The 27448-nt window shown below is 45.5% G+C and overlaps 5 protein-coding genes across 8 annotated transcripts; 2 read left to right on the top strand and 3 right to left on the bottom strand.

The window, feature by feature from the left end:
• Positions 1-518: 518 nt before the first annotated feature.
• LOC101781642 (elicitor-responsive protein 3) lies at positions 519-3674 on the bottom strand. Of its 2 annotated transcripts, none has more exons than XM_004953187.2 (5): positions 3501-3674; positions 2859-2924; positions 2161-2287; positions 1811-1925; positions 519-765 (listed from the first exon to the last, which is right to left on the bottom strand). In XM_004953187.2, exons 1-5 carry the CDS (start codon positions 3565-3567, stop codon positions 709-711), a joined length of 432 nt encoding a protein of 143 aa, XP_004953244.1. In that variant the 5' UTR covers positions 3568-3674; the 3' UTR covers positions 519-708. The 2 variants fall into 2 exon arrangements, with proteins under 2 accessions (XP_004953244.1, XP_004953245.1); XM_004953188.2 differs by lacking the exon at positions 519-765 and adding an exon at positions 962-1164.
• Positions 3675-4126: 452 nt separating this feature from the next.
• On the top strand, positions 4127-7130 carry LOC101781252 (thioredoxin M1, chloroplastic). The gene is made up of 2 exons (XM_004953186.4): positions 4127-4430; positions 6514-7130. The coding sequence occupies exons 1-2, from the start codon at positions 4229-4231 to the stop codon at positions 6834-6836; spliced, it is 525 nt and encodes a 174-aa protein (XP_004953243.1). The 5' UTR covers positions 4127-4228; the 3' UTR covers positions 6837-7130.
• A 2782-nt stretch (positions 7131-9912) lies between these two features.
• On the top strand, positions 9913-13445 carry LOC101779906 (E3 ubiquitin-protein ligase RMA1H1). Of its 2 annotated transcripts, none has more exons than XM_004953182.4 (2): positions 9913-10247; positions 12377-13445. In XM_004953182.4, the coding sequence occupies exon 2, from the start codon at positions 12470-12472 to the stop codon at positions 13226-13228; it is 759 nt and encodes a 252-aa protein (XP_004953239.1). In that variant the 5' UTR covers positions 9913-10247; positions 12377-12469; the 3' UTR covers positions 13229-13445. The 2 variants fall into 2 exon arrangements, with proteins under 2 accessions (XP_004953239.1, XP_004953241.1); XM_004953184.4 differs by lacking the exon at positions 9913-10247 and adding an exon at positions 10254-12281.
• Positions 13446-13470: 25 nt separating this feature from the next.
• LOC101780846 (putative nuclear RNA export factor SDE5) lies at positions 13471-20161 on the bottom strand. Its single transcript, XM_004953185.4, has 12 exons — positions 20063-20161; positions 18056-18717; positions 17941-17966; positions 17643-17717; positions 17032-17093; positions 16704-16939; positions 15825-15910; positions 15644-15700; positions 15265-15332; positions 14695-14801; positions 14542-14612; positions 13471-13901 (listed from the first exon to the last, which is right to left on the bottom strand). Exons 2-12 carry the CDS (start codon positions 18675-18677, stop codon positions 13797-13799), a joined length of 1515 nt encoding a protein of 504 aa, XP_004953242.1. The 5' UTR covers positions 18678-18717; positions 20063-20161; the 3' UTR covers positions 13471-13796.
• Positions 20162-22837: 2676 nt separating this feature from the next.
• On the bottom strand, positions 22838-27154 carry LOC101779243 (expansin-B16). 2 transcript variants are annotated; one of them, XM_004953180.3, is made up of 4 exons: positions 26702-27153; positions 25376-25682; positions 24311-24440; positions 22838-23461 (listed from the first exon to the last, which is right to left on the bottom strand). In XM_004953180.3, the coding sequence occupies exons 1-4, from the start codon at positions 26883-26885 to the stop codon at positions 23267-23269; spliced, it is 816 nt and encodes a 271-aa protein (XP_004953237.1). In that variant the 5' UTR covers positions 26886-27153; the 3' UTR covers positions 22838-23266. The 2 variants fall into 2 exon arrangements, with proteins under 2 accessions (XP_004953237.1, XP_004953238.1); XM_004953181.4 differs by lacking the exon at positions 22838-23461 and adding an exon at positions 23525-23886 and having other exon boundaries at positions 26702-27154.
• Positions 27155-27448: the final 294 nt, after the last annotated feature.

Here is a 27448-nt window from a genome sequence, read left to right as displayed (position 1 = left end):
AAAATATAAACAGCAGCATCAGAAGTTCGTTCAATTGCTTCCTACACTTCAAGGATGGTAGGGTAGCATTACTGAATTCAGTATGTGGAAAAACTGTCAGCGCAGCAAGTTACATGCAGATCACAACTCCCAGGAGAAGGTCAGTGAACATTTTGCCAGAAGCCTTCTGATGTTCTGCTGCTACAAAGCCCTTACAAGACAAGTACGTAGGATCTATCAGCTTCATAGCAGGAAGTTAGAACTAAACTAAGGTTTGAATTTATGATTAACTCATCCTGTACATGTCAAGTTGGTACTGATACCATTGTTTATAAGGATAAAAATAAATTTGATGCTGCTGCAAGAGAAATGCTTCCAGTATTACTGTCATACACCTTCTTAAACGTTGAACAGAAAGAAGGACCACTTAAAACTTCAAAAGCATAGAGAGAGAGAGAGAGAGAGAAGTAAAGAAGCAAAACTAGTTACTGCAACCAGTGATCACGAACGGCCTTAAAATTTCCAATAACCGAGGGACTGTATAAAATACATCAAATGCAGCTGTTTTTTTAGATTAAACTCGCTAATGATGCATCTTTTGAAACAATTAAAGAAGCCAAATCAACTGAATTTCATGTTACATTAGCATGAACGTGTACGAGGGATGAATGCCTCAAGCACATGAATTGTCGCTGTGCTCTGGTGGAATCTCAAAAAATCTTGCTCTTTTCAGTGAGATTGCTTCCATCCGCCGCAGTCATCTGGGAGACCCCTCTGGCGAGTATTCTATATAAAGAACAACAGTTAGCTTACTCAAAAGATGCCGTGTTTTTTGTTTGCAGCCTAATACTAGCGTATCAGGGCAAGGTAACCAAGGATTTAAACCATGGTATTCTGCAACCAGGTTTCATGTGAGCAACTGACGAGTAAAGGAGCGTATTTTTTATTCGGTACTAGATGAATGAGAACGGAGCTACAAGACTGAAAAGTCATGTTCAGGTGATTCCATGGTTGCACATCCAATGAAAAAATTTGGGCAAATGGTTCAGTAGCTTCACTACTGCCAACTGAATCTCAGTACAGAAGTATAATTGGTAGTACTTGACACCACTGCATTGCGGGCAATGGCATCTCATGACTAGACACCATTGGATGGTCAGGCTACTATCCGCAATTATAGTGTACCTAAAAAGTAGGAGCTCATCACAATTAATATGATTGAAAAATGGGAACCTTGGATGTTATACTCATAAAAGAAATCCTTGCTCTGGACTGGGCACGAACCTTTGTAGTTTGCAGGTTATGCATACACCAAAAAAATGGAAAAGAGTTGTTTTAATTTTACTTTCTGTAATTAACAATGACCAGGAAATTTGGACAGCAGAGAAACATCAAACATGCTGGTATATAGTTCATATTTTCAACATAATGTGAAAGCGATCACCAGACTGAAATGCTTGCGAATTATGAAACAACATAATTTAATGTAGCAAACTGCCAAAATTCATGAGCTTGGCGTCCATAATTTGATTCATTCATGACATCACTCTGGACCAAAAAACAATTGTATCTGCCCTAATACAAAATAGTATTGAACGAATCATTCTTAAGAGTACTTACATATACTGTTATTTTGATAATCTTCCCTAGCAAATAATTAGAAAATTATGGTAAAATCATAAATATCCGAGGTTGTGTTAACTTTCAAAAGGGCAATCAAAAGAGAGGGGATGTACATAGTGCCTATCCCAAAAGGCATTCAAGATAAAAGTTGGATTCAGGAATTTTAGTATTCAATGAAATATAACATAGAGGTAGGTTTTCAAACTACCTCGGGAGTGAATGTGAGACCAACTTTGATTTCCCCACAGTACTTTTCACCTTTCACAACATTATAGATCGTTGGTGGAATGCTCCTTTCCGAATACACTGCTTCCAACGGAATCCTGCAGAGACCAATTCAATTCGGCTCTTTAAAATTCGAATCGCCTACATCACTACAATTTGCTAATTGACATTAATACAGTGGATGATATGCAGAAGAGTAACTTCATGAAAGATGTTCTGCAAAGCTTATGAAGAATCTGATACCAACATTACCAACTGTTCATTTCTTCCAAAAAAGAAAGTAGAATTGCAGACATAATTTACAATAGGAATTCCATTGCAATAAAAACTTACGTCGCTTCACCTACAAAGTCATCTGCTGTGCCTGTATCACTATCCATAAGCTTGATTAGCAAGTCTGTAGTTCGGTCGGACACGGTGAAGACAAAGTTTTCATTCCACTCAGGGTTAGTTCCTTTTCCTGTATGCATGATCATGTGACAGTCAAGTGTTATTCAAGAAACATAAATTAGTATCAGTCAATACCTTAGAGAAGTTATATATGTACTCAGTACACGAAATAATAGCATGATTTTCTCTATCTTTAGAAAAGGATATGGATATCATAATAGAAATTTGAGGTCCCGACCTTTTTTCTATGCAGTGCATTAATTAACCAAAATACTGACTTTCAACACAATGCAAAGTGTAATTTCTTACCATATAAAACCCCTGCAGCTGAAAAATTGTGTCACTATCATTTGACTTGCATCATACTACAACTTTTACATGATGTCTACTATTGTTCAAGCAGATTACATTACAGCCCAACCTGCATTTCTAGTATTCCACAAAACAGAATTTGCACAAGAGATCTAATGTTTCAGTGTACTTCTGAATTCTGATAATCAAATTGCTTCACTATATCTCAGTAGGAAACTAGAGACCTATATCCCTAGTGCAAAACATGGAAATGTTCAGAAATGCATAAGTACAATGAGGAAAGAAAGTAACTATGACAAGGAAAAATACACATAGATGAGTATATCCACCAGCTGCAATACTGCTCCTCTGCTCCTGTGATCGGCACTTGAGAATTGCATACGGATCCATGTTGCCTGCGGGATCAATTTGCCATAGAAAAACTCATCGCAAAGGAGACTTATCAGCATTCAAGAAAAAGATGGGAAAAGATAAACAAGCGATGCGGATGATTTTATAGCACTTCTGATTGTAAAGAAAATAATCTCCCATGTCCTATATGGTCTTTTGCTACTGATCATCACGAAAAAAGAATCACAAACCTAATCACTGTACATTTGCTAAATCCACAATCTCCGAGGGTCATTTCTAGGCCAGCAAGTGTGGCAACAACCCACAAAATCATTGGACTCTTTGCAATGGTAGAAAAAGAAATTATTCATTAAGAAATAGCCCATAAAATCATTCTTCCAAGCACAGCCCACCAAGGCCGAAGAAGTGATCAAGCAACATGTTGCATTAATAAAAAAATATAGGTTAGCAACACAATTAATAGGATTAAAACCCATCGACCGATAAAGATTAGCCGAGCAATTATTATTGTCAGCCCAAATGCTTCGGTTCCCTATGGAAAAAGAATGGACCGCGCGCAATATGAAGATCGAGCAAAGAACAGGAAAAAGGACTATGTTGAAGATCTAGCCGACGCGTACAGAGGTAATCGGTGTTCTCGAGGCCCTTGGCCCCGACGAGCAGCACCTCCAGCGTCCCGTGCACCATGTCCTCCTCCTCCTCTCTCCTCCTCCTCCTCCTTGCTCTCCCTCACAAGCTCCGGTGCCTTGCCTGTGGCGCCAACGAACGGAGACGCAGACAGGTGGATCCGAATCTCTGGCTGCCCTTTATACGCGTCTGGCTACCTGCCTCGCATGGCGGAGGCGGCATGGCACGGATGGCCATTAGCTTCGCCCGCCACCGCCAGTTCCGCGGCGTCAGGGAGGGGTTGAAGCCGAAGCACCACCTGGCCGCCGATACGCGCCGATGTGGGCTGGGATAGTTGGGCTCATTTCTCGTGCTGGTAGGCTTCTATTCTTTTTTGAAAAACAAGCGTTGGTGGGCTTCTATTCACCTTGGACTCGAAACGCTCCGGCCCACCAAAGCTTCGACGTGAGATTTTGTGCGAATTCTGATGACGTTTTTTTCCCCCTCAAAAAAAAAAAGCTCACGCGTCCACATCGGCTGATCGGCAGCACACGGCGGCGCCACACGTCCCCCGCCGCGGGGCCCACCGTCCGATCTGTACTTATCTGTTCACCCATATGGCCATATCACTCCTAGCACCTTCACAACTCGCCCCTCCACTCCAACTCCCTCCCAACCACCTTCCCTTCCACACCGATTCCCCTCGCCTCCTCCCTCCTCACTCCCGTCCCCATCCGCCGCGATGGCCTCCCACCTCGCCGTCTCCGTCTCCGTCGCCGCGCCCGCCTCGTCGCCGTCCCATGTCGCCGCCGTCGTCGCCCCGCCCAGCGTCGCGCTCCGCCGCGGCCTCCCGCCGACGCGCCGCGCGCTCCGCGCCCGCCCGAGCTCCCGCGGCGCGGCCGTCGTGTGCCAGGCCCAGGGCGGCCAGGACACCGCCATCCAAGGTAAATTGGTCCTCGTGTAGGTTACTCTCCTGCTTTTAGGCTTTGGTTTATGTATCGATCTGAGATGAAATGGCGCTGGGCCGCTGATCTGGATTCTGGAACCGCCCTGTGATGCGAGTAAGACGTTAAGGCAATATTAATTGGGTTAGTGATCCGCCGCTTGATTGTGAGTGTTTCAACGGAGTTAGGGTTTTTTTCGCAAATTTTGTTAGTTGGAAGTTGGGACTGGTTTCTAGACGAATAGGAAGTTGGAATAGCAGGCCAGCAGGGCATAGAGCAGTTCTAACGATGAGATGGTGAAGCAAACAGCCGTTAATTGGTGAGGGCATGGCGGCTAATTTGTGTATCTGTATCCCTGCATGCATGTATGTATGTATCCGACAAGACATGCATCACCTACCGTGTTGTGCTGCGCAGACCTGTGTGCACCAATGCATGTATTTGGATATGTGTGCATATCAAACTTAACAGGAGATGTGCATGAGGCATCATGTGTAACTAATTCTGTAATGCATGTATATGGCTATGCGCTTTAGGTTTCCTCTGCATGTACGCAAAGGCACGAAAGTTAGTTTGAAGTTTAACCTATAAACAGTTAACATCCCATATCATTGCTTTGTTGTGGTCTGTGAAGAAAGTTATAAATTGAACGTAGCATTTATGGCCGCAGTTTTATACTGTCTTTTGGCGCCACGCGCCAAAAATACGAGACTATGCCATTTTTAAAGTTGACCAAATACAGGCAACGTGTCATACAATTAGATAAGAAGAGAGCTCTATTTATGCTTTCACCATAAGTGTGTTTGTCGAAACATGGTATTACTCTTATTCTGAATCTAATTTTAGCTAGCCATTAACTTCGATGGTAACTGCTGTACACTTGTGCTGAACCATATTTGAATATTGTGAAATGTAGCAATGAAAATATTTCCCTATTTCAAATTTGGGATATTTGGTATATTATAGGTTTTTTTAGAGACCATGGTATATTATAGATTTGTCATATTGGTACTGTTACTAGAATGTGGAAAATTGATTCTTGGTTAGGATTATTACGAAATTTTGTAACAGCACAACGGTATGGTGTGATTGTTAGGATCCCAACTGTTGTTTCCATGTCATCCTGTGGTTGTTTTATATGGATTTCATTTCATTTATGAAAATTGGCTGCAAGAGAGCTACCAGCCATTTCATTAAGGTAAAACTGCTAGGTTAAGTGTGACTGCTTTCTTTAATGTTGCTATCGTTTCCTGTCTCTAAATTGAATCAAGGTTAAGCAAACAGCTATGATAGAACTTGTTCATACTGCAATAAGTTAGGACATCTACTTCCATTCTCATTAATAAGTCTTTGATACCGGCTAAGCGCAAAGATTGCTGTACAAAGCTCAAAGCTGCCTTAAAGTTCTCCTGAGGCTAGCAGTAGCTGGGAAGAACATGGATTAGATGCATCATTTGTTCAGTTGATACGTTGCAGAATCAAATCAACATTGTAGTATTGTTCTCGTAGTTCCTAGTTTTGAATATGATGTATAGTGTAATGAATTTTTTCACATCTTGCATGGTGGAATGCATACCATGGCCATACATCATTTACAGTCTATACTGCCTAATCGAAACACAATGAATATGCTTATGAATTGCTTTGACAAGACCTATTCTCATAAGCTTTGGAAAAATGCTTATGAATTGCATCTTGGGCTAGAAAGCTATGGTTGCTGAATCTTTAATGCTGTGGTAGGTTTGTGCGAATCTTTAGAGTTCTGGCACATATCCTAATGCGTGAAGCTAGGCGTAGCGTAGTAGAAGCAGCATCTGTGCAATGGTATGTGAATTTGAATGATATATTCGAAGAAATGGATTAGAAAAGCATGCAAGGTAGAATCAATAAATTGAACTTCTGTTCATTCATTTAGTTAATGGCACAGCAGTAAATTTCTCTTGCCTGCTTTTAGAATAATTATGCGTCAACTTTGACTTGGAATTTATTGGCCCTATAAGCAGCATTGAGTAGTTTATGTTTTGTCCTATGTTATGGTGATTGATGTGCCACCTTACATACTCCAAACCTGCTTCCTTTTCAGTTCCTGATGTGAGCAAATCTACCTGGCAATCGCTTGTGGTGGAGAGCGAGCTCCCCGTCCTCGTCCAGTTCTGGGCCTCATGGTGCGGACCGTGCAAAATGATAGACCCCATCGTCGGCAAGCTCTCAAAGGAGTATGAAGGGAAGCTGAAATGCTACAAGCTGAACACTGATGATAACCCCGACATCGCGACCCAGCTCGGCATCCGGAGCATCCCCACAATGATGATATTCAAGAACGGCGAGAAGAAGGAAGCGGTGATCGGCGCCGTGCCGGAGAGCACCCTCATCACCTGCATCGAAAAGTATGTCGACGGGAGGTGAAATCTGAAACCGAGCCGGTTAGCCTTGGACCTCTATGTGTAGATGGATGGGTATGAGTATACCGTTTGTCATTAATTTGCTCTTAAAGTAGCCATATGTAGATAATAATGTGAGATAACATCGAATAAAAGCGATTCAAGGATGAGAAGTCATGGAAGATGGCCCAGAGGTTGCTTCTGGTCTAGCTCCTCCATGTTTCATTCATTGGGTTGTGCTACTGTATGCAGATCTGCTAAATCGTACAGCATCGACCTAATCCTTTATCTGAATTTCCTTATGATTGTTTTGGACTGAGTTAATGGATCAGGAGCTGGGCCTGGATGCTATGTCGGTAATGCTTTCGTGGGCTTTGCAGGACTTCATGGCCTGTTTTGGCCTAGAGGTGGCACTGGAAGCTTATTTCAATGGACAAACGAATTTTGGCTAATCATCGTGTAATGCTCTCGCCTGTAAACCACCCATAACTTCATAAGGGTTTGTAAGGCCTTGTTTAGGTTGAATTGGAATGGGAGGGATTGAGAGAAAATTAGTTTATTTTTGACTCAATCTCCTTCGTTCCCTTTTAATCCTTTTCTATCCAAACAAGACTTGCCAACGTAAAGAGCTGAAGTGTGGCTGGACGAGTTCTTCAGACTCGGAGCCCTACGGCTTGAGGAACAGCTCAAGCGTCGCTGGTGACTGAACTGCAATGCTCTGGGTCAAAGTGCAGCTTGCAGTGGAGTCCAACGATGCTAGGGTCGTGTTCAGTTCACCTCCAAATTCCAACTTTGACAATATACAAAAAGAAGATTCCCCATCACATCAAACTTGCGGTACATGCATGGAGTACTGAATATAGACGAAATCAAAAACTAATTGCACAGTTTTGTTGTACTTTGCGAAACGAATGTTTTGAACCTAATTAGTCAATATTTGGACAATAATTCACAAATACAAATGAAACGCTACAGTTGCGCTACAGTAATTTTGGTTGTTCAAAGTTAGGCAACTAAACAAGATCCAGTTCACATGGAAAGCTGTTGCCAGGGTGGGAAACATGGCATGATAGAGCTTTAATTCAGACATGCGAATAGCGATTGCGGTTCAGAAACACGAGTTGATGTGGGCTACGCGCGCTGCTGCTCTCACGTCGATTCCCATTCGGCGTGAGGCGAACGAAACAATATTCCCACTGGACACCAGCCTAACCACCCTTGGTCCAAATGCTCGCCCCTCGGGCTAGGCATGGAGCTCTAGGCACTAGGCACTACGTCGGCAGAGCTACCGGTGTTCATCTCGGCGTCAGTGCCTCTTGCAATTATTGTGCCCTTTCTGTCGGAGTCGGTGCGATCGGATGAAGCACACTGGGTCACTGGCTACGGGTTTGCAGTCTGCGTGTGTCGACCAACCATGCCGATTTTCCCTCGTTTTCATGTAGCTGTAATCCTGTTGAGCACGCGTGCTCACGATCGCGAACTTCACGCGACGGGTGTTCAAGTTGGTTGGAACTTGGAAGCAGGATTTTTTCCCCCTCCCTTTTTTGGTTGCTTCTGCGGTTGGGAACTCGTGAGTCGTGATCGGGGCGACCCTTCGGCGCAAGTCCAAAAGACGCTAAGGGGTGATTGATCCCCGGGCTAAATTTTAACCCATATCACATCGAATGTTTGATACTAATTAGGAGTATTAAATATAGACTAATTACAAAACTAGTTTCACAATCCATATGCTAAATCACGAGATGAATCTATTAAGCTTAATTAATCCATGATTTGACAATATGATGCTACAGTAAACATTCGCTAATGGTGGATTAATTAGGCTTAATAGATTCATCTCGCCGATTTAGACTAGGGTTCTGCAATTAGTTTTGTAATTAGCTCATGTTTAGTCCTCCTAATTAGCATCAAATATCCGATGTGATACGGACTAAACTTTAGGGGATGTTTGGGAGCACTCCACTCCAAATTTTTGAGCTCCACTCCACCACATTGCAGCTCCACTCCACCAACTCCAAAAAAATACCAGAGTTGTCCACATGTTTGGCAAAATGCACAGATCTAGCTCCAAAAACAGAAGATCTTGCTGTGTAAAGTCCATTATACCCATGTGAATGGGTCCCACTTGTCAGGCTCTTTAGTTCTCCCTTTCTTCTCCATTATTCCCATGCGAGCAGGGGCGGGCGCGCGGCAGGGGTGGCCGCGCAGCGGGCGGAACGGGGGGCGGCGGGCGGGGGCGGGCGCGGCAGGCAGGGCGGGCCACGCGGTGGGCGGCGCGGCGAGGCGGGCGGGCGGGCGGCGCGGCGCGGCGGGCGGGCAGGTGGCGCGGCGAGCGAACAGCGCGGCGCGGCCGGCACGGCTGGCGGGCGGCGCGGTGGAAGGCACGGAAGGGAGGCTTTTTTCTATTTCGCGAACCGGTAACTTGTATAACGAATGGTAATGGTGAGTAAATACCCACCAACTCCACGATGAGGTCTGTAAAGTGGGTTTTTGGAGCACCTCTTGAGGTACTCCACAGAAAACGTGGATCTACCCCCTGCTCCACCTTTTTTCCTAGAGCCGGAGTTGCTGAAGCTAGACGCGTTTGGCTGCGAAATTTTCGAAGTCGGTGGAGTGAAGCAATTTTTCGTGAAGTGGAGTACTCCCAAACACCCCCTTAGCTTCAGAATCCAAACACCCCTAAGCAGTCTAGGAGGCACAATGATGTAGCCGACGAGCTGCAACTGTAAACTGCGGCGCGCACGCTTGCGGCGGCGCGGCCGTTGCAGCTTGGAGCTCAGCCTAACGCGGCCGCGCGCGCTGTGCCGATCAGCTGATTCCTGCTGTACTTCCCGGCCGGATCCGCGCCCGTTGCCCTGCTGATCCATGGACAAAGTGGCGTGCACGAGCTGATGCCCATTGCCCCGGCTCTCACGCCAAGGCAAGCGTACGCGGACGCAAGCTATCCTTCGGGATCACTCAAGAACAGATTTTCCGTCACCGAATGATCACATCACAAGCCGATAAAACTAGCCGAATTTTCTAACGGTTTGCTTCTGGATAAGAGCAAGTTTTTTCTTCTGATAAAGAAAATGCTGTAGGTTAAAGAAAGAAGAAAAAAAATCTGCACCCAACCAATTGCTCCCGAGTTCCAACAACACTTCGGGTCCCTGCACCGCCGCTCCGCTTGTATTCCGTCTCTTCTTCTTCCTCTCCGCCTTTTTATCCCCCCTGCACCCCGCGGCTGACGTCAGACGCGCATCCGCCGCCGCCGCCCTCCTCATCTCCTCCTTGGAATTGGCAGTCTTCCTTTCAGCCACAAAAGCTGTTAGCGCCGGTACCAGTCAGTATCTTTCCTCCGCATCCACACCACCATTCCGTTCCTGCGCCAACTCCTCGACCTGCAGAAGGATAGCGAACCGGACGTCGCCTCCACTCTGCACCCTGCTGCCACAAGGTCAGCCGATGATTCCTGCGCCGTCAATTCTCGTGTTCTTATTGGTTCCTGGTGATGCGATGATCTTAGAACTTTTTTTTCCCTTTCGTGCTACGAATAAGTGCTGCTTGATGTTATTCTGTTTGTGCTCATGGTTTGCAACTTAGGATCAGCAGCTTCGGCTCCTCTGGTGGAGTAGTGCAATTGCTTCGCATTTTGGGGGGAGTTCGTTGGGGTTGTTTCTATGGGGATCGTTGTTGCGTCGCTGTTCTTCAATTGCTCATGATCTCCTCTCTCATCAATACTCCCGCACCATTTTAGTGCCACCTTGTCCTAGTTTCCGGATCTGGCTATTGGGTGTGTTCTTGACATCTATTGTTATGCGTGTTCCTTTTTTACTTTATTGGTGCAGTTGTTCACGGGATGCACCAATATTTTCTTTCTGAACGCCAAATGTTGTTGTCTTCTTTTTTTGTTCGGCAAGGAAACCAAATGTTCGCTGACAAGTACCTTTCGCTAAACTGCAAGGCTATACTTTTCAAATCATTCTAGTTTCCCGATACGAGGTTTGAATTTGCTTCCCATTTGAAACACGCGTGTTATATTGTGTCTGAGTTTACATTTTGTCAATTATTCTGCCATTCATGTTCGATACGAAATGAAATTGACTGCACAATACTAGAGTAGAGGAAAACTTCAGGATGTTGCTTCAGTCTTACACAACAATAATCGGATCGGCTATATTGTTGAGTGCACCTAATCAAAAGCTGAAGGGCTAACGGCGCCTTGTTTGCAGGCGCCGTGTGCTAGTGCTGTGTTTTTTTTGCTTTTGGAAGTAGTGCCGTGCTTAACTAGATCCAAATCATTGATACCTGTGTAGGTTACGTCTTTTATGCATCGGTTTTGGAGTGCACCATCTCACCTTGGTATTGAGTACTCCCTATGTCCCAGGATACATCGGTTTTGGAGTGCACTAAACCATCTGACCTTGGTACTGAGTACTCCCTCTCTTCCATAATACAGCTACGTTTAGACTTTTTCAAAGTTAAAACCTTTTCAATTATTTTTAGAGTTATTGTTGATCAAAATTAAAAATATTTGACTTTAAAAAAACCTAAATATAGCTATATTCTGGTACGAAGGGAGTATCGACTAACAGTGTAAACCAGTAAACGTAGCTATATTCGTAACTATTTCGGTATCTATCAGTAGTGTCGGTGTTTGTCAATTGCTCCTATAGAACTAATTGAGTGATTAGGATCAGACTGAGGATTAGAGTACAGATGCACGTGGCTATATCTTCCCTCCCTCCCTCCCTCCTACGATTGTTGTGTGGTAAACTCTGCTCTACTGGTCATTTCTTGGTCCTTGACGAAAAACAGAAGTTAATCCCTGTCATTGTCCATGACCTGCATCTTTGTCCGAAATCAAGTCTGCAAGACATGCTGCCTGATCCGGTTGAGCAGCAGAATTTATGAACGCTGGCACCCTCAGCTCAAGGCAATCATGGATGCTGGGTGACAGCTACAGTCTTGACCTGTGGAGCCTGATCGTTTCGACCAAGGGCATGTCTGTATCAGGCCAACCGTGGTGCCGGGTACGGAAGGGTAAACATCAGACGACAAGAAGACGCAGTAAAAAAACAAGATTTTTGCGGATACAACAAGAGTGATTGCGGTTAACGCACGCCTTCTTTGTCAGATTACCATTGGCCATTTGGCCTGGAGCAGTAGTTGTCGTTTGCATTGCTGTTTGCTCGTCTGGAGCAGTGTATCTTGAATTCTTTTGATTAGGACCCTCTGAATTTTGGATAGGGCACTGAGCAACATCTGACTGAACCTGAAAGTTTCTGGACCCATCAATCTCTGCCGTCCCTACTCTTCTTGTAGGTTCATTGGTGTCCTTTCGGTGGCACCCCCACACGCAAGTATATCTTGCACATGACCCTGTACAGCAAGGCCACATATGTGTAGTCAACGTGGCTTTATCCTTCTCCTTTGTTTTGCTGCTGCCTGACTAGTCGTCTCGCACAGTTTCGATCGTACGTCTTGATTGGTGAGATGCGGCATTCAAGTCGGTGCCCTGTGCGTGCGCGTCTTTGCTATGATTCGTCACCGGTGATGGAATGACCCTCCTGGTTTCTTTTGCAGTGCTACAAGAGGAAGACAGCAAAGCCGGAGTGCAGAGACCAGTAAACCACAGATCACCGGCCTTGTGCTTGCTGAAAGCGCATGAAGTAGTACATGGATCAGACGCGCACGGCCGGTGCCGGTGAGCAGCCGGCGGCGGCTGCCGGCGATGAACCGGCGAAGAGGGTCGTCGGCGGGGACGCGCCGGCGGCAACAGGAGGCGGCTGCTTCGATTGCAACATCTGCCTCGAGTGCGCCGCGGAGCCGGTCGTCACGCTCTGCGGCCACCTCTACTGCTGGCCCTGCATCTACGAGTGGCTGCGCCCCGACGCCGACGCGGACGCCGGGAGCTCGGCGAGGCGGCGGTGCCCCGTGTGCAAGGCCGCGGTGTCCCCCGACGCGCTCGTGCCGCTCTACGGCCGCGGCGGGAGCTCCCGCGCCAAGAAGCCGCCGCCGCGCGGCCTGGCCAGCAGCATCCCGCGCCGGCCGGCTCTACGACAACAGAGCGCCCGAGGCAGCGACAACGGCGGCGGCCACCACCACCGGAACGTCGAAACCGACGCGCCGGCCCGAGCACCACAGCAGGCGCGGCACCACGCCGACGCCGCGCGGTTCGACGCCCTCCTCCCCCCGCCGTTTGTGGACCGCGGCATAATGCACTCGACGGCCGGAGGTGTGCTCGGCAGCATGGCGGTGGCCGTGCTGCCGTGGGTGCTCCGGGGTCAGGCGCAGGCGCCGGGCATGCACTACTCGAGCCCTTACCACCTGATGAACCCCAGGCAGAGACGGCGGCACATGGAGCTCGAGAGGTCTCTGCATCAGATATGGTTCTTCCTCTTCGTGTTTGTGCTGCTGTGCTTGCTCCTGTTCTGATGTCTGAAGCAGAACATGATGCTGCGAGCCATGCGCAGAAACAAGAGAACCGAGTTGCTGACTTGCTTTGTACATAGTGAAGGGATGTGTGATATGATTCACCCGTGACCTATGTGTCTAGGCTCTTGTTCATGTACATGTGAATGTAATAGAGCTGTGGCGATTGCATGATAGAGTTCAGGATGAAAATTGAAAACCAATGAACATAGCTTTTCGATCCTAGAAAGAATACAGGGAATTGGTTTAGAAACTGCAACGGATCCTTTGCAGTAGATTAGAAAATGTTGTCCACATATCCATGCGCACTCGCAACAGTGAAGCTACAGGTAATGTAGATCGATGTTTCAGTATCTAACTGTTACGCTACCCTCTGCCAGATCACCTGTTAATTCCAAACATCTGCAATGTGCTCACAAAAAAGAATGCCAATCACGGCAGCTTACATGGATCGTTTGCCAAAAGAACAGAGAGCACCAAGATTCAAAACGGCAGTTGAAGATGTACTACGAGCTATGATCATCTTCCATCAGTTTTGTGTCACGCCATCTTTGTACACAAACGGATGGACCTATCCATGCTGGTTTCCCACCTGATTAATGGAGATGAGAATGTTCCCAGAGTGGGGTTCTTCTTCGGTCCACTTGATTGAATTCTTCTCTAGATACTTCATCACCTGTCAATATTCAAGCAATCAAACTAATCAGATGAAGACCTATAACAGCATCTACGTGAGCTACAAATAGGAGTCTGCTAAACATAGAATTTATTGCCAGCATACTAGACAAAACATCTGATAGTTGAAGACCAGCATAACGTATTTATTGCCATTGGTTGGAAGGCAGAATGGAGAAGCAAAAGTCCACGAGTAAGGGATTTGATCACGATTAGCAGATTTGCGACATATACAATACCTGCATGTTGAGTATGCATGGGTATATGTTAAAGCTTTAGCATGTCTACTAAGATTTCATTTCTGTGTTACAGATATTATTCTTATCATTTTATATATTTATAAATTTTGTTGGCACAATTTCGCTGGATATCTTGTCAATAGCTAGATGAGCCAAGGGAATAAAAATGAATAATTTTATAAGATAGTGCCCAAGGAGCGAAACAGACTGAAGTAGTGTTGTTGATATAATGAAGCTTTAGCACCACTTGATGCTAGTAGTACCCTAAGATATTTATGTCAATACAAGTACTTTCAGTGAAAGCTCAAGGATTGACTTCAGGATCACACATGCAGATGCAGTAGGTACAGCGCAAAAATCATAAGTAACAATCATTTAGCAGATAATCTGATAAAACGATACCTTTCTTCTTTTTTGTCCCATCTTGAAACTTCCGTCATCAATGCCAACAATAACTAGTAGGTAATCAATAGCTGCACACATGAAATATCAGGTAAATCAGATGGTTCCTGACAAATGAATTGATAAACTCAAAAAGCCATGTACTGATCTTACATGGAATGTTTGCCAACTGTTTAAGATGAAATCTCAAGAGATTAGGTATGTTTGCTGCATCTTGTTTGCGCAGATCAAGACACAATTCATTTCTGGACTCTACTTTCCTGCAGTAAGCCAATATTTTTATCATTAGCTTATATTCTAATTCTAAGATTACAAAAGAAGTCCATTTTACTACCCTAAACATCTATTTTGTCAGCTTAGCTCCCTGAATAAAAGTTCAGCTTGATTTACTCCCCCCAAAATATTTCAATGTGATGTTTCCTTTTTGTTTCTCCATTCGCTAGTTCAAATTTTGTGAGGTGACATAGTACACAATTTTTTATGATTATTTTTATAAGTTAGCATTTAATACTAATTAACCTAGAGATATAAGATTGCATGAAAGTATGACGAAAAAGTATTTTTCTTGAAATTGTTTGGGGGAACTAATCGAGCCATAATTTTGTTCAAGGGGTCGTCAAACGAACAAAGTGCATTGTTCAGGGGTAGCAAAATGGGCACACTACAAAAGAAAAAAGAGTCAAATAATTCCAGCCAACATAGAAAAGATATTAGTACACTTACTTGGACTTGATAATCTCCCCAGCAGATTTCTCATCAGCCAGTCGAGCCATCTGATAACAGCGCTTGCCCTTGATATCCAACAAAAAATATATTCAGTCAGTAATTTATTTTCTTAAATTATGTTATGGACTTATGGTCTGTATGTTGCCATCATAACCAGACAAGCAGATAAAACCTCAGCATGTTTTATGTTTAGTGACTACATGTTATGTTATTCTCTTTTTTATTAGAATCTAGTGTAGCTCAAAGACATTAAGCAGGTCAACAACAAAATCTCCAAAAGTTTCATGCAGTTGTTATAGTCTATGTTACCCAAAAGTGATTAAGAAAGTAGTCTCCACCCATTCTCTTCTCACCAAAAAGGAAGTGTGACACTTACTTCCTGTATAAGATAATCGACTTCTTTCTTGTTACCCTCCCTAAAAGCATCAGCAGCCTGCAATTTCAGCAGAACATAGCACAAGTGATAAATAAACACCATATATTTACTGGAAGTGAATTAACAATGGATGCCATTTATGTTCTCAGAAGAAGAAGAAAAATCATCTTGGAACCCTTACCTTTTCATAGTACTGCTTCATCATATCCCAGTGCTGCTTTGCAGCCCTGCGGTAGTTCTGATAATCCTCCTCATTGATAGCTGGTTCTAAATATAATCCAAACAACACAAAATAAGTTATAAGGAGTTTCCATAAAAGGTAATACGATATCATCTGACAGATTTCATGTTAGCTGTTTTAACCCAAGTTATCAACATTACATAAAAGCATTTAAGCTCTTTGTTCTGATTCGAGGACGCATGTTTTGTGCTGCAAACAGAAGCATCCTTAGTATGCTTTGACAAAGCATAGAACACAGATGAGCACTTGCTGATTTTTTTCACGAGACCTCAGTACCACAAAAAAAAAGGGCAGACTACATATCCCACAGTTTGCAACTTGTCATTGGCAAATATGAAATATCAAATCCCTCTGAAATCCTGTAGACAACGCCTAGAAGTAACTTAGCATTCAGATAACATTTTTGACAATATTAGTATCAATTGGTTAAACCTGCAACAGGTAAGAAACGAATGGTAACTTTACTTTTTCCTACCGTAGGTTGTAAGTGGATGGACTTAACACAAATTCAGCACAACAGCGGAATCAAAGAACTAATATGACTGAGCTTAATACCAATGTTGGCTTTAATTATAAGCATAATATGCCAAGCCGCTGGAAAGGCTGTATTATGGTTGGTTTTATCTGTTCCCTTTAGAGATCTTACAGTCAGTAAATGCTTTACAGGCTTTAACTGAGTATATCAGGGCAAAAGATTAAATATGTAGAAATAGCAGCAGACAACTGGACAAAGATTTTGATACTCAGTATGCTTCTCATAAAATGCATAACTAACCTCAATTCTAAAAACAAATGAAAGCACTGGTATGGTGAGTATACCTTTGCTAGCTACGATAACTTTGACAGGAAAATCAGTAGAATATGTTGAAAGGTCCTCAAGAGGTTTCAAGACTGGTTTCTGATCTGGGACTCTGCTTCGATTTGCCCCTAATTCGTATCTTCTTAGTTTTGGCTCCTCCTCCAATCTTCCAGGTACGGTGAAGATTGCTTCTATCAACTCTCCTGGAGAAATCTGCTGTTTTGGTCTCTGCATCCCCTCTTGTGAAGAATGGGTACTACAAAGAAAAGTGTTATGGAAAACAAAATAAATACCAGCTCCACAGTGGAAAGAGAGGGGGGAACCAATAAATAATAGAATAAGTAGAACCTAGGGGTGGACTGTGAGCCTAAGCATTTTCCCTTGGAAACAGAACATTCTGCTGCCACATCCTGCACCATAGATATTATGGACTAAATCAGTCAAATATTTATACACAGTAAAAAAAATGCCAAATACATCCAGAGGGAACTTTCATATAAAAACTAGCACAGTAGGAGCATCAGTACATCGACCAACAGTTCACTGGCAGGAGCTACCATTCAAAAGGACCAAGACAAGATCTTAACCGACACAATAAATCATATACCAATACCATGTAAGCTAGAAAGGGCAGCCCTAAAAGATGCATGCTAAGATCAAATATGCTACATAGAAAAATATCGGGGCCAAATGATAATTGTTATATATTAAATCTCATTGAAAATATATCAGCACGAGAAATGGTGGGCAATTCTATCTGGCAAAAATGAATAGTAAAAAGCTACATTCAGAGTTTGGGACAAAGATCACCAAACAAAATGTAATAGTGCATGTAAATATATAGAGAAAAAACAGTCCTTAAGGCAATTCAGATGGACAGCACAGCATAATTAACAAGTAGCACCGGTACAGAAGCATAGTTTAGAAGTTACAGATGAAGAGACCAGAAGAAGTCTTACTTGTACAGCATTATGTTTGCTTTCTGCCATTTTGTCTAGACCTTTTTCAGAAAAAGATAACAATTCCTCCATGCTCTGCATACAACAGCACAGCCATATTAGTAGGCCGATAAGAAAATGTAACAACAAGATTCTGTACACACAGCTATATTAGAGGGTCAAGAAGAAAATGTAATGACAGATGAAACTGCGTACTCTAAATTCTCAAGCCTAAATGCTAGAACCCATCGATATATTTGTGAATTGTGATGATTAGGAGTGACAAAAATACACAATAACAACAATAATGTATCAGTACCTTCTTAATGTCATATCCACAGCTACCTGCAAAAGGAAATAAGAAACAGTCAAGACATAACCTGGAACAATGAAATGAATGGGTGAAATGCAGGTTAGATAGCAGGCATGCTAACCTAGAACTTCACGGATTACATCCATACTAAGCTTAAATCCTTCACCAAGCATGCAAAACAGAAACTCCTCAACATCCCTGTTATTCAAAGTCTCTCTCCTTGGCACAGAATCAGATTCATCAGATTTCACCTTAAAATCATCACGCATGTACTCTGGCAGTTCAACCTTTAGAGGTTTGTCTCTTTTTGATGATACATTCGCTGTTGCTGTAGCCCTGGCAGATTCTTTTCCTAAAATGCTGGAGACAGTACCAAATGCAGCCCTAGTCTTTTGCAATTTTTCAGGCATCTGATCTGAATTCTCTGTATGCTTTTCTTCAACTGCCTGGTCAACCTGGGAAAGAGTTCTTGGTTGGCTTGAATTTTCCATATAGTTTTCTTCAACCGCCTTGTCAGCCTGGGGAAGGTTAGTCTCAACGCTTGGCTCGACAGCATTGATATGAGGCAACGAAAGTTGCAGGTCAGTTAAGAAATCTCCAGCTTTGTTGACATCGCCCTTTGCTTTGATATATGCATCAGCAATATCATCAAGTGAAAAGGCACAACCAAACACATCAAGCAATGTATTAAGTGCCCTGGTCTCATTGTCACTAGATGAAGTTAGGGAATGTGATAGATCCATGGTGAGGACCTTCCCAAAAGGCTCTTATGAACTGTAAGGCCTGCACAAAAGGTACAGAAACGACTTATGGATAGGTATAATAGCAAAATTGAAGGTATCAAATCGACTCAACCAATAATTGCGAACAAACTATTTGACTGTAACCATGATTTGAGGACAGCAACTTTTACTCATCGAAGAATCAACATAATCGTAGCACTCGTCAAAAAAAAAAACGAAGGGTCACAATGATGAGCATGCCTCTCAAAACATTCATCAAATATTCACAGACTGATGAAAACATTGTCTATTGAAATAAATATCCCACCAAAATTGATATAGAATTATCATAATCAGCAAAAGGTATATGAGTTACCCACCTGGACTAAGTAACAGGACCAATCATCAGAAGCTAAAAAGAACCCAACATAAAACCAAAAAGGAAAAAAGAAGAATCCAAATAACATGGCAAAATTGGACAGCAACTTGTCTATATGTATGATCAAGCACAATCAAGCTGTAAATTCTAGCAAACAGATGGCCATCACACTTCAGAGTTCAGCACAACCAATGCCTCCGCACTAACCCATCCCTTAAGTCCATAACCTCCCCAAACCACAAATAAACCCACCCAAACAATTGACAGGAAAGCAACCCAAGCATAAGGTATACTGATGTGTCTGGATAGAATAGGTGAATGACCAACAAACGACATGTAACTTCAACTTCACACATTTGCATGCAGAATTGGGGCAGAGTAATCAGCAAAAAATTGAAAGGAAGCTTGTCACATAATCACACTAGCAAACCCAAGAGCACAGCATATCAGCCACAACTGCTCCCGCATGAGCCGAGCAGATTTGTTGTTTCCGAAAGGCACTGGGACATCAAATCGAACAACCGATCATGGTTTCAAGCAAACAAGACACGAACTGGGGCGAAAGGGCCCAATCAAGGCATATAGAATCATAGAAACGACATTGCCGGAAATCGCCCTGGTTGTGCAGCAAAATTCTCTAAAAATCTCTCAGAAATGGGGGGAAATCTAGAAGCTACCTGGTCGAGAGCGCCGCACCCGTCTAATCAGAAAACCCTCACCAAAACCCCCTCAATGGCGAACCGAACAGCCACGGATGAAAACGCAACACAAACAACAGAACTGAAATCCGCGAACCGACTGGGAACTGAAATCGGAAAAATTCCGGAGCAGCACAAACCGATCGCCACCTGCGCAAACGCCCCAGGAACGAGACGCCAACCCCACACTGAACCAAGCACTCACGGGACCCCAAGGCGGACCAAGGGCACCAGATCAACCTCCGCCCCCAGACGAAGCCCCGCCGCAGCGGGGTTCGGATACATTCCGGAAGGTTCTAGAGTAAGAGGGAGGGAGGGAGGGGGCTTACGGCTTCTCGAGACGACCCTCGCCGCACGCGGGCCGCTCCGGTGGCCACTCCGCCCCCGCTGCTGCACGGCCGCTCCCCTTGCCCACTGCCTTGGCTTCGTTTGTACGCCCGAGGCCGAAGGTTTAAAAGGAGAGGGGGGTCAGCAGGTGGGTCCACCTGGAGGTGGGTTACGCTGGGTGGCCGAGGTCTACGAAGCTAGGTGATCCACGCCGTCCGTGCGCCGCGTCGGGAACGCTTTTGGCTCGGGGATGGTATTGGCGGCGCCGTGGTCTATGAACCAGGTCTACGTGCTGCTCCGACCGGTGGGCCCCTGTCGCTCCGATGCTATTCCTGGAAATGGTGCGGGTACTCTTTTGGGCACTGTTCGTGAACCGCGCGAGAGTCGTGAGTTGTGACCGAGTCGTGACTGCTTTCGCAGTCCCAGTTTGCTCCTATTCGTGCTGTTTGCCTCCGTGTTAGGTCCACTGTACCTTATTTTTTATGGTTTGGTTTCTAACTTTCTATCAGGAAAACACAAAAATCAGAGGAGGATCCGAAAGGGAAAAGCTATAGAGTGTTTTCTGAGCTTCCCATACTCGAATTTTTCCCCATCCCGTCCCATCCTTCCCATCTCTGGTGAGATTCAACTCGTCTTCTTCATCTCCGGCAAGAGTTGACCCCGTTTACTTCATCTCCACTTGATCTATCTCCGGCGAGCTCCGGTGAGGGAAAGAGGTTAGAGCCTTAGGGGTTTAGGGATGAGGGTTTCGAGCCTCAGGGAGTTGGGGTTCTGGTATTGCCGGACTTAAAGGAGGCCACAGCGGCAAGCCGGATAGGCGGTGGTGGTGGGCACGAGGGCGGTGAGGCACGGTGGCGGTGGCGCCATCGGCCCAAGCAGTGGAGGATGGTGGTTGGGTCAGGTGGGGTGGGGGCACCAAATCGAGAGTGGTTAGCGTGGGGGAGGGGAGCGGTAGTGGATCCAACGGCGGGAGCTGCTGGAGACAACTAGAGGAGGGCGGGCGGGGGTACCGGCGTTGAGAAAGAAGTTTCGATGCTGCTGTTTTTATTTCGCAGGTGAAAGAAGTTCCGAGGAAGATGAAAGGAGGAAGAAGAATAAGCAGGACACGTTAGATGCAGATCAAATGGTTAAGAATTTCGAGTGCGCGGGATGCTAAAATACTCGAATACATCATAGCCAGTCCCATCCAAAAACTACCCCTTATCCTTTCGCCTTAGATATAAAGAGCTTAAACGTAATTTTTCGTGTAAACATCATCGAGCGTTAGATTTTTCTTTTTCAAACCACCTTTGGATGTTGGATCGAGCGCAATTTTTGGGAAATCGTGCACATTTTTTTGCCATACATTTCAAGTGACATCGCCATGATCAGATTGGACATGCTGGTCTTTATCTCAATGTCGAATCGACGCCTTTAATATTTTTGGATCAAGGGGTCCTAGTGTGCTTTCATAGTTGTTGTAGATACGGTATGAAACTGCATCGCAACTGACTCATGCACGCGGCGTATCTGGCGTGATCGCACATATTGTTGGAAAGTGAAGAAGTCCATCTATTTCTGCTGGAGTGCTGCACAAATAATGTGACGATGGTATCCCAACTTACTTATACAATTCGGATGCACCCATTCATTGAAAACTGAAGGAAAAATGTTGGTTTCAATAAAACTTGCCAACTACTCTCTCCATCCCAAATAACTATTCATTTTGAATTTTTATACATACATCACTTTTGTTGCGGTATGAAACTGCATCGGAACTTACTCATGCGCGCAATGCATCCGGCGTGATCGCACAGGTGGTTGGAAAGTGAAGAAGCGTCCATCTGCTGAAGTTCTGCACAGATAACATGATGATGGTATCCCAACTTACTTGCATTGATACGATTCTAATGCACCCATTCATTGAAAAATAAAGGAAAAATATAGCATTCAATAAAACTTGTCAACTACTCTCCCCGTTCCAAATTACTATTTATTTTAGCTCTTATAAACTTTTGTTATTGTACGAAACTGCATCGGAACTTACTCATGCGTGCGGCACATCTGGCGTGATTGCACAAATCATTGGAAAGTGAAGAAGCTTCCATCAATTTCTGCTGAAGTTCTGCACGCACAAATAATGTGACGATGGTTGTCATTAATACGATTCTAATGCACCCATTCATTGAAAAATGAAGGAAAAATGTTAGCTTCAATAAAACTTGCCAACTACTCCATCCGTCCCAAATTACTATTCGTTTTGACTTTTATAGATACATCACTTTTGCTATGCTTATATTGGTTGTAGTTTCGGGTAGGGAGGGCGTTGTATGGTATAGCTAGTAGAGCTCTCCAACTCAGAAAGCAGTGAATAAAGAAAGAGATCCCCATTCAAGGTTGTCCCTACTATTCCTAATCGTTTCTATTGGATTCAGTTCATTTATCTGCTAGTAAAGGAATCGGCGCTTAATAACTCATAGGGGTTACATCCCGCTGTGGTTGGAACAGCTCGCAAAAAACAACCACATCAGCTACTTTATAGCCCCCTTACCATTTCCAGTACCTCGGCTGAATCACCCGCGTTGATATGATGTTAAATACCACCGGTATACCTACATCCCTCTTTCCAGTAGAGCACATGTACCAGTATTCAACCTATTAGCAAAAATGATGTATATAGAAAAGCTAAAACAAACGGGGTACGAAAAGTATTACTCCAGTGGACTGTCCTTTGTTTCATTCAAGCATCGCAGCGCAGACGGCAACATACATAGTTCGTGAACAGTGAACAGCGACAGTTGATCATGTGAACTTCCATAATTTCATATGGCTCCATTCCTTGATAGGTAACAGGAACGAACAATATAAGATTATAGTTTACGGTGCACAAGTCACAAGTTACAACCCAAATATACCAAGGGCATAGTAACAGTCGTAAATAAAAAACGCACAAACAAGTATAAGTAGATTGTAGACCGAGGACCATGAGTTCATCCAAGCCGCTCTTCACCGGAGCTCCCATTCCAGCCTCCAGGAAGCATGCGGCTCACACCAACCAATCACACGCTCTCTCTCCTGCCCTTTTTAGGTGGAGAGGGCTACCTGGGCCCAAATACTTGCTCGACACGCTCAAACTACACGAGAACAGTATGGGCCTCCAAATGACTGTATCTAAGCCCATTGAACTACACCGCGGGCTGAGAATACGCGAGCCCGGCGGGCTTCACCTACCCGAAGTTGAGGCGGGAGGTGTAGGTGGCCTTGGGGGTCCAGTTCTTGGGGATGACGTCCTGGGCCGTGAGCGTCTGCTTGCCGGTCAGGGTCGTCAGCCTCACGGAGAAGGGCCCGACGAGCGGGCCCGGGGTGAGGCTCCAGGTGGCCCCCCAGATGTGCTGCATGTCCTGCCACTGCGCCGAGTTTGCCTGCATCCAGAGAAGTTGCAATTGCTGTCACTCTAGAAAACCACAGGAACTTTCGACAGTGTGAGACCGGAAGACGAGTTTAACTCCATCTTTATTCCCCACATGATGGAGGGACACTGTTGAAAGGTTGTAGCAATTATTGTACAAGCAGAAGCAGGCTATAGGGGAAAGGAGCAGATTATTCTCTTGACAAAATGAACTGGAGCACGTGTAGCTGTCAACTGAAGCACTTCAGGCACATAACCTTTCCCTTTGCCTACCTATGAACCAGTACAAATTACTATTTACAGCGTAGGGGTAACAAAACACTGCCTTGTGCCATACCACGCTAGACTTGCCCGGCAAAAGCTCCAAACTGTACCAAGTTAGCCTAGTTTCCTTCTACTAGCTAGCTCCCCCCGTGTCGTTGTTTTCTCTGAGAGAACCTGCATGTGACTATGTGAGTCTAGATTTCTAGAAGGAACCCATTATTATACTGCCAACAATAGCCAATGCACGACAAAGTTGATGAAAGAAAAGTTTGCGAGCAAGCACAAAAGGGAAACAGACAGAAAAGGCCTAGCTCCGGCCCATGCTGGCCCATCCGTCCAGAAAACCATCGCCCGTGTCCCTAGCACACACGCATGTGAAAAGGAGGGTTCCCACTCACATGCTGCACTAGCGCTGCCCAGTGGCCAGTGCCCACGAACACCTGGCTGTCCCTAGGAAAACAAATCGCCAACACCCTGCCCACCGGATTATTGAGGCAGAGCCCTCGTATTCAGCATTGCATAGGCGGCGAGATGGAGTCGACTTGTGCGCGGTGTGAAGTGGGAAGTGTGAAGAAAAGGTCCGGTGATGTGTTGTTACCTGCTTGAGCTGCATGGATCCGATGTCACCGTCGCCGTCCTCGAACTCGACCAGGAGGGAGAGCCAGAAGCTGGTGGAGCCCTCGTTCACGTGGAAGGCGATGTTCTTGCCCCCGTACCTGCACGCCGTCCTGCAAGCATACAAACGCCCGTAAGCCCCACCCGTCAGTAGTCAGTACTGAAGTAGTATTCACCGCCCAGTTACCCCAGAAGCACGCAACACGCTGGTCGTCGCTCATCGTAAACTGTAGCTACTCATTCCAACACACGCCATGAGCGAGTACGGACAGTGCGAACTCTGTCTCGCGCGCATTGATTTCTGCTTGGTGCACGTCCAAGATCAAACAACCACCGCGGGCGGCGGGGCTGCAGAGGCATCAGGTAATCTTTCCGTTTCAAATTGTAAGTTATTCTAATTTTTTGGAGAGTCAAATCATCTCAAGTTGACTAAATTTATACAATAAACTACGAACATTTATGATACCAAATAAGCACCATTAGATTCTTCATTAAATATATTTTTATAGTATATCTATTTGGGCTATAAATCTTCGTAATCCTCTCTATAATTTTGGTCAAACATAAAATGGTTTGACTCTCAAAAAAATTGGAATGATCTACAGTTTGGAACGGAGAGAGTACACGCATACTCCCTCCGTTGTTTTTTTCAAGAGTTCAAAATTTCTAGAGTTCAAAATTTATTCTAAAATAAGTGCACATCTATGAACGGGACCACCTAACTGTAAGCTATTTTCTTTATAGGAGTATATACGTAGGTATGATCTCCTCACCCCCGAAGTGCTTCGTCTGACAGCAGCACATTTTTAACTCTGTCAACTCTCTGTGGTACCACTGCCGGGAAAAACACGGTACTGTAGAATCCCTTTTTGACAGAGTTCAAGTGTCTGCGTTTCTAGTAACGTCAGACGCAAGGCATGCAGTTGAGCAGTTTGCCGGATACGGTTGACCGCAACCGCCGCCAGCGTTTCTTTTACTCTTTACAGCATTCATGTCTGTCCTACTCGTACATAACCACTAGTGGATGGTCTCATTGTCACCACCGTACCTGCGGAACACGACGTTGATCTCGCCCCGGTTGCGCAGCTGGCCGCCGGCGCCGGCGACGGCGAGGCGGCCGAACGCGGCGCCGCTGAGGTCGAAGTGCGTGCGTCCGCCGCCGCAGACCCCGCCGGGGCACTCGTCCGTGACGATGACCGTGACGGCGCGGCGCGAGCAGATGTTGTGGTCGAGGCACCGGACCTTGTAGCAGGCGCCGCAGCCCTCGCCGGACTTGAACAGCACGGGGCTCACCGCGCCCACGCGCGCCTTCATCGGCACCACGTCCACCAGCGTCCCGTACCCGCACGCGCCGCCTGGGTTCATCAACATTATATTCAACACGGTGACAGGGATTATTAGAGAGCCGCAGCTACTATCATGACAGTTTCACACAACCTAGAAAGTAGAAAGTACAGGTGCAAAAGGTAAAACCGACACGTGCTTACTGCGTGGTTCAGATCTAACAATCACTAGCCAGACGGCGACAGGATATTTGTGGGGACGCAGGGAAATGCAACTGGTTCCAGTATGGACAGGAACAGCATGCAGAGAGGTCAGCAGTTCCGTTGAGAGATGAGTAACCAAACTCCAAACTGACTGCCCATAACAACCCTTCTTGCTTTGCATGCATGACTGTTTCCACTAGTTCACTCTACATTGGTCAGAGTAAAAACAACGCTGATGCTACACTCGCTGTGAAAAGAACAAAAGAAGCGTGAGTTTAGTACTGAGCCATCCCTGGACTCTGCAGCTCCTCCATTGACCACTGTACTACGCACATGATGTAGCACAGCACAAGCTGCAATTTTTGACTTGCAGGTTAATACATCCATTTGGCCCACTTGTCTGTGCCAGGCGGAAAATACAACGGAGTGTCGGTGGATTATACCCCGATACGGTCGTTGGTTCCTAGTAAAAGCGGCGAGTTAAGGACCCGACACGGTAGAGCACGGCCGTGGCCACATGCTCCGTTGCCGGCCACAATCGTACGCACGAATCTTAAAGGCTCTTGGCTTGACAATTGTCTCGAATCTACGGTGGCAGACAAAGTTCTTCTCTCTGTATCGGACCTCAGGGAGGGATACACCGAGGTAATAGCGCCAAAATGTTGCAACGGCAAGAACAATTTGGCAATTTGCAAAAGAAAAACAGTACCTACTGGGAATCCAATGGTTAAGAGTTTGATGCTTACTGAAGACGAGTTTGAGTGCAGTGAAGGGGTGCAATGCAATCGCCATTGTTAACTCTTAGCCGATCGATCGATAGAGTGCATATACTCCTCCACCCAGAACGAATGAGACGTGAGAATTGAGCTGAGCATACGAGGCCTTACCGTCGCTGCCGTCGCCCTCGGCGCTGCCGTACCAGGTGGCGGTGGCCGGGTGCCACTCCGGGTCGACCACCCTGTGCGCCGCCCCCGAAGCCTCCGCCGAGCCGAAGAGGCACGCACCACAGACGACGAGCGACGCGAGGAGCACGGCGCTGGCGGCGGAAGAAGAGCTCGAGGAGGCGGCCATGGCGCGCGCGCACGTGAAGAGCAGAGCACGGCGGCGCAACCAGGGAAAGACCAGCAGCGAGCGAACACCTACCGACACTGCTCTGCTGTCTCGTGCAGGAATGGCCGCGCGGTGGTACTACCACCCGCTCCTCTCTTTCTGGGATCGCTTTTAGGCCTTCGAGAAGCCCCAGTCCCCGATGCGCAGAGCGCTCAGAGCTGCCCCCTCTGCACAAATGGCGTGGAAGGGACAATGGGGATGCACGGGTAGGGGCGCTAGGGTGGTGGCTGCCTGGATGGCTGGATTTATAATGTGGACAAGGGTAGAGGAAAACAGGAACGTTCGGCTTTTTCTGCATGGCTGTTTGGTACGAGTACCCCCAGCGGCATCCGTTTCCTGTGTTTTGCTATGATGGAGAGCTTGGCCTTTTCCTTTTTGCCACATGATGAGGGGTGGCCTTGCTTATTGGTGCACATTATGGTTTCAAAAGTTTTAAATACTAAATACATACTACTCAAATATAGTACGTTTCACCAAATACTTATTCCGTTCACAAAAGTGACATAATTGGGAACATGGATTTA

Source organism: Setaria italica, chromosome I (assembly GCF_000263155.2).
Source record: "Setaria italica strain Yugu1 chromosome I, Setaria_italica_v2.0, whole genome shotgun sequence".
In the NCBI taxonomy this organism is placed as follows: domain Eukaryota; kingdom Viridiplantae; phylum Streptophyta; class Magnoliopsida; order Poales; family Poaceae; genus Setaria; species Setaria italica.
This window is presented reverse-complemented; position numbering and strand designations above follow the sequence as displayed.

What these genes read in the sequence shown, in the direction of transcription:
- LOC101781252 (XM_004953186.4), top strand. Translation starts at nt 4,229, where the DNA reads ATGGCCTCCCACCTCGCCGTCTCCGTCTCCGTCGCCGCGCCCGCCTCG. An exon ending in CCAGGACACCGCCATCCAAG is followed by an intron (nt 4,431 to 6,513) that starts GTAAATTGGTCC and finishes CTTCCTTTTCAG; the next exon opens with TTCCTGATGTGAGCAAATCT.
- LOC101780846 (XM_004953185.4), bottom strand. Translation starts at nt 18,677, where the DNA reads ATGGATCTATCACATTCCCTAACTTCATCTAGTGACAATGAGACCAGG. An exon ending in TGTAATCCGTGAAGTTCTAG is followed by an intron (nt 17,967 to 18,055) that starts GTTAGCATGCCT and finishes TTCCTTTTGCAG; the next exon opens with GTAGCTGTGGATATGACATT. An exon ending in ACAGTTGGCAAACATTCCAT is followed by an intron (nt 14,613 to 14,694) that starts GTAAGATCAGTA and finishes TCATGTGTGCAG; the next exon opens with CTATTGATTACCTACTAGTT.
- LOC101779906 (XM_004953182.4), top strand. Translation starts at nt 12,470, where the DNA reads ATGGATCAGACGCGCACGGCCGGTGCCGGTGAGCAGCCGGCGGCGGCT.
- LOC101779243 (XM_004953180.3), bottom strand. Translation starts at nt 26,885, where the DNA reads ATGGCCGCCTCCTCGAGCTCTTCTTCCGCCGCCAGCGCCGTGCTCCTC. An exon ending in CGAGGGCGACGGCAGCGACG is followed by an intron (nt 25,683 to 26,701) that starts GTAAGGCCTCGT and finishes TGATGAACCCAG; the next exon opens with GCGGCGCGTGCGGGTACGGG. An exon ending in ATCAACGTCGTGTTCCGCAG is followed by an intron (nt 24,441 to 25,375) that starts GTACGGTGGTGA and finishes GTATGCTTGCAG; the next exon opens with GACGGCGTGCAGGTACGGGG.
- LOC101781642 (XM_004953187.2), bottom strand. Translation starts at nt 3,567, where the DNA reads ATGGTGCACGGGACGCTGGAGGTGCTGCTCGTCGGGGCCAAGGGCCTC. An exon ending in CGAGAACACCGATTACCTCT is followed by an intron (nt 2,925 to 3,500) that starts GTACGCGTCGGC and finishes TTGATCCCGCAG; the next exon opens with GCAACATGGATCCGTATGCA. An exon ending in GACTTTGTAGGTGAAGCGAC is followed by an intron (nt 1,926 to 2,160) that starts GTAAGTTTTTAT and finishes TGGTCTCTGCAG; the next exon opens with GATTCCGTTGGAAGCAGTGT.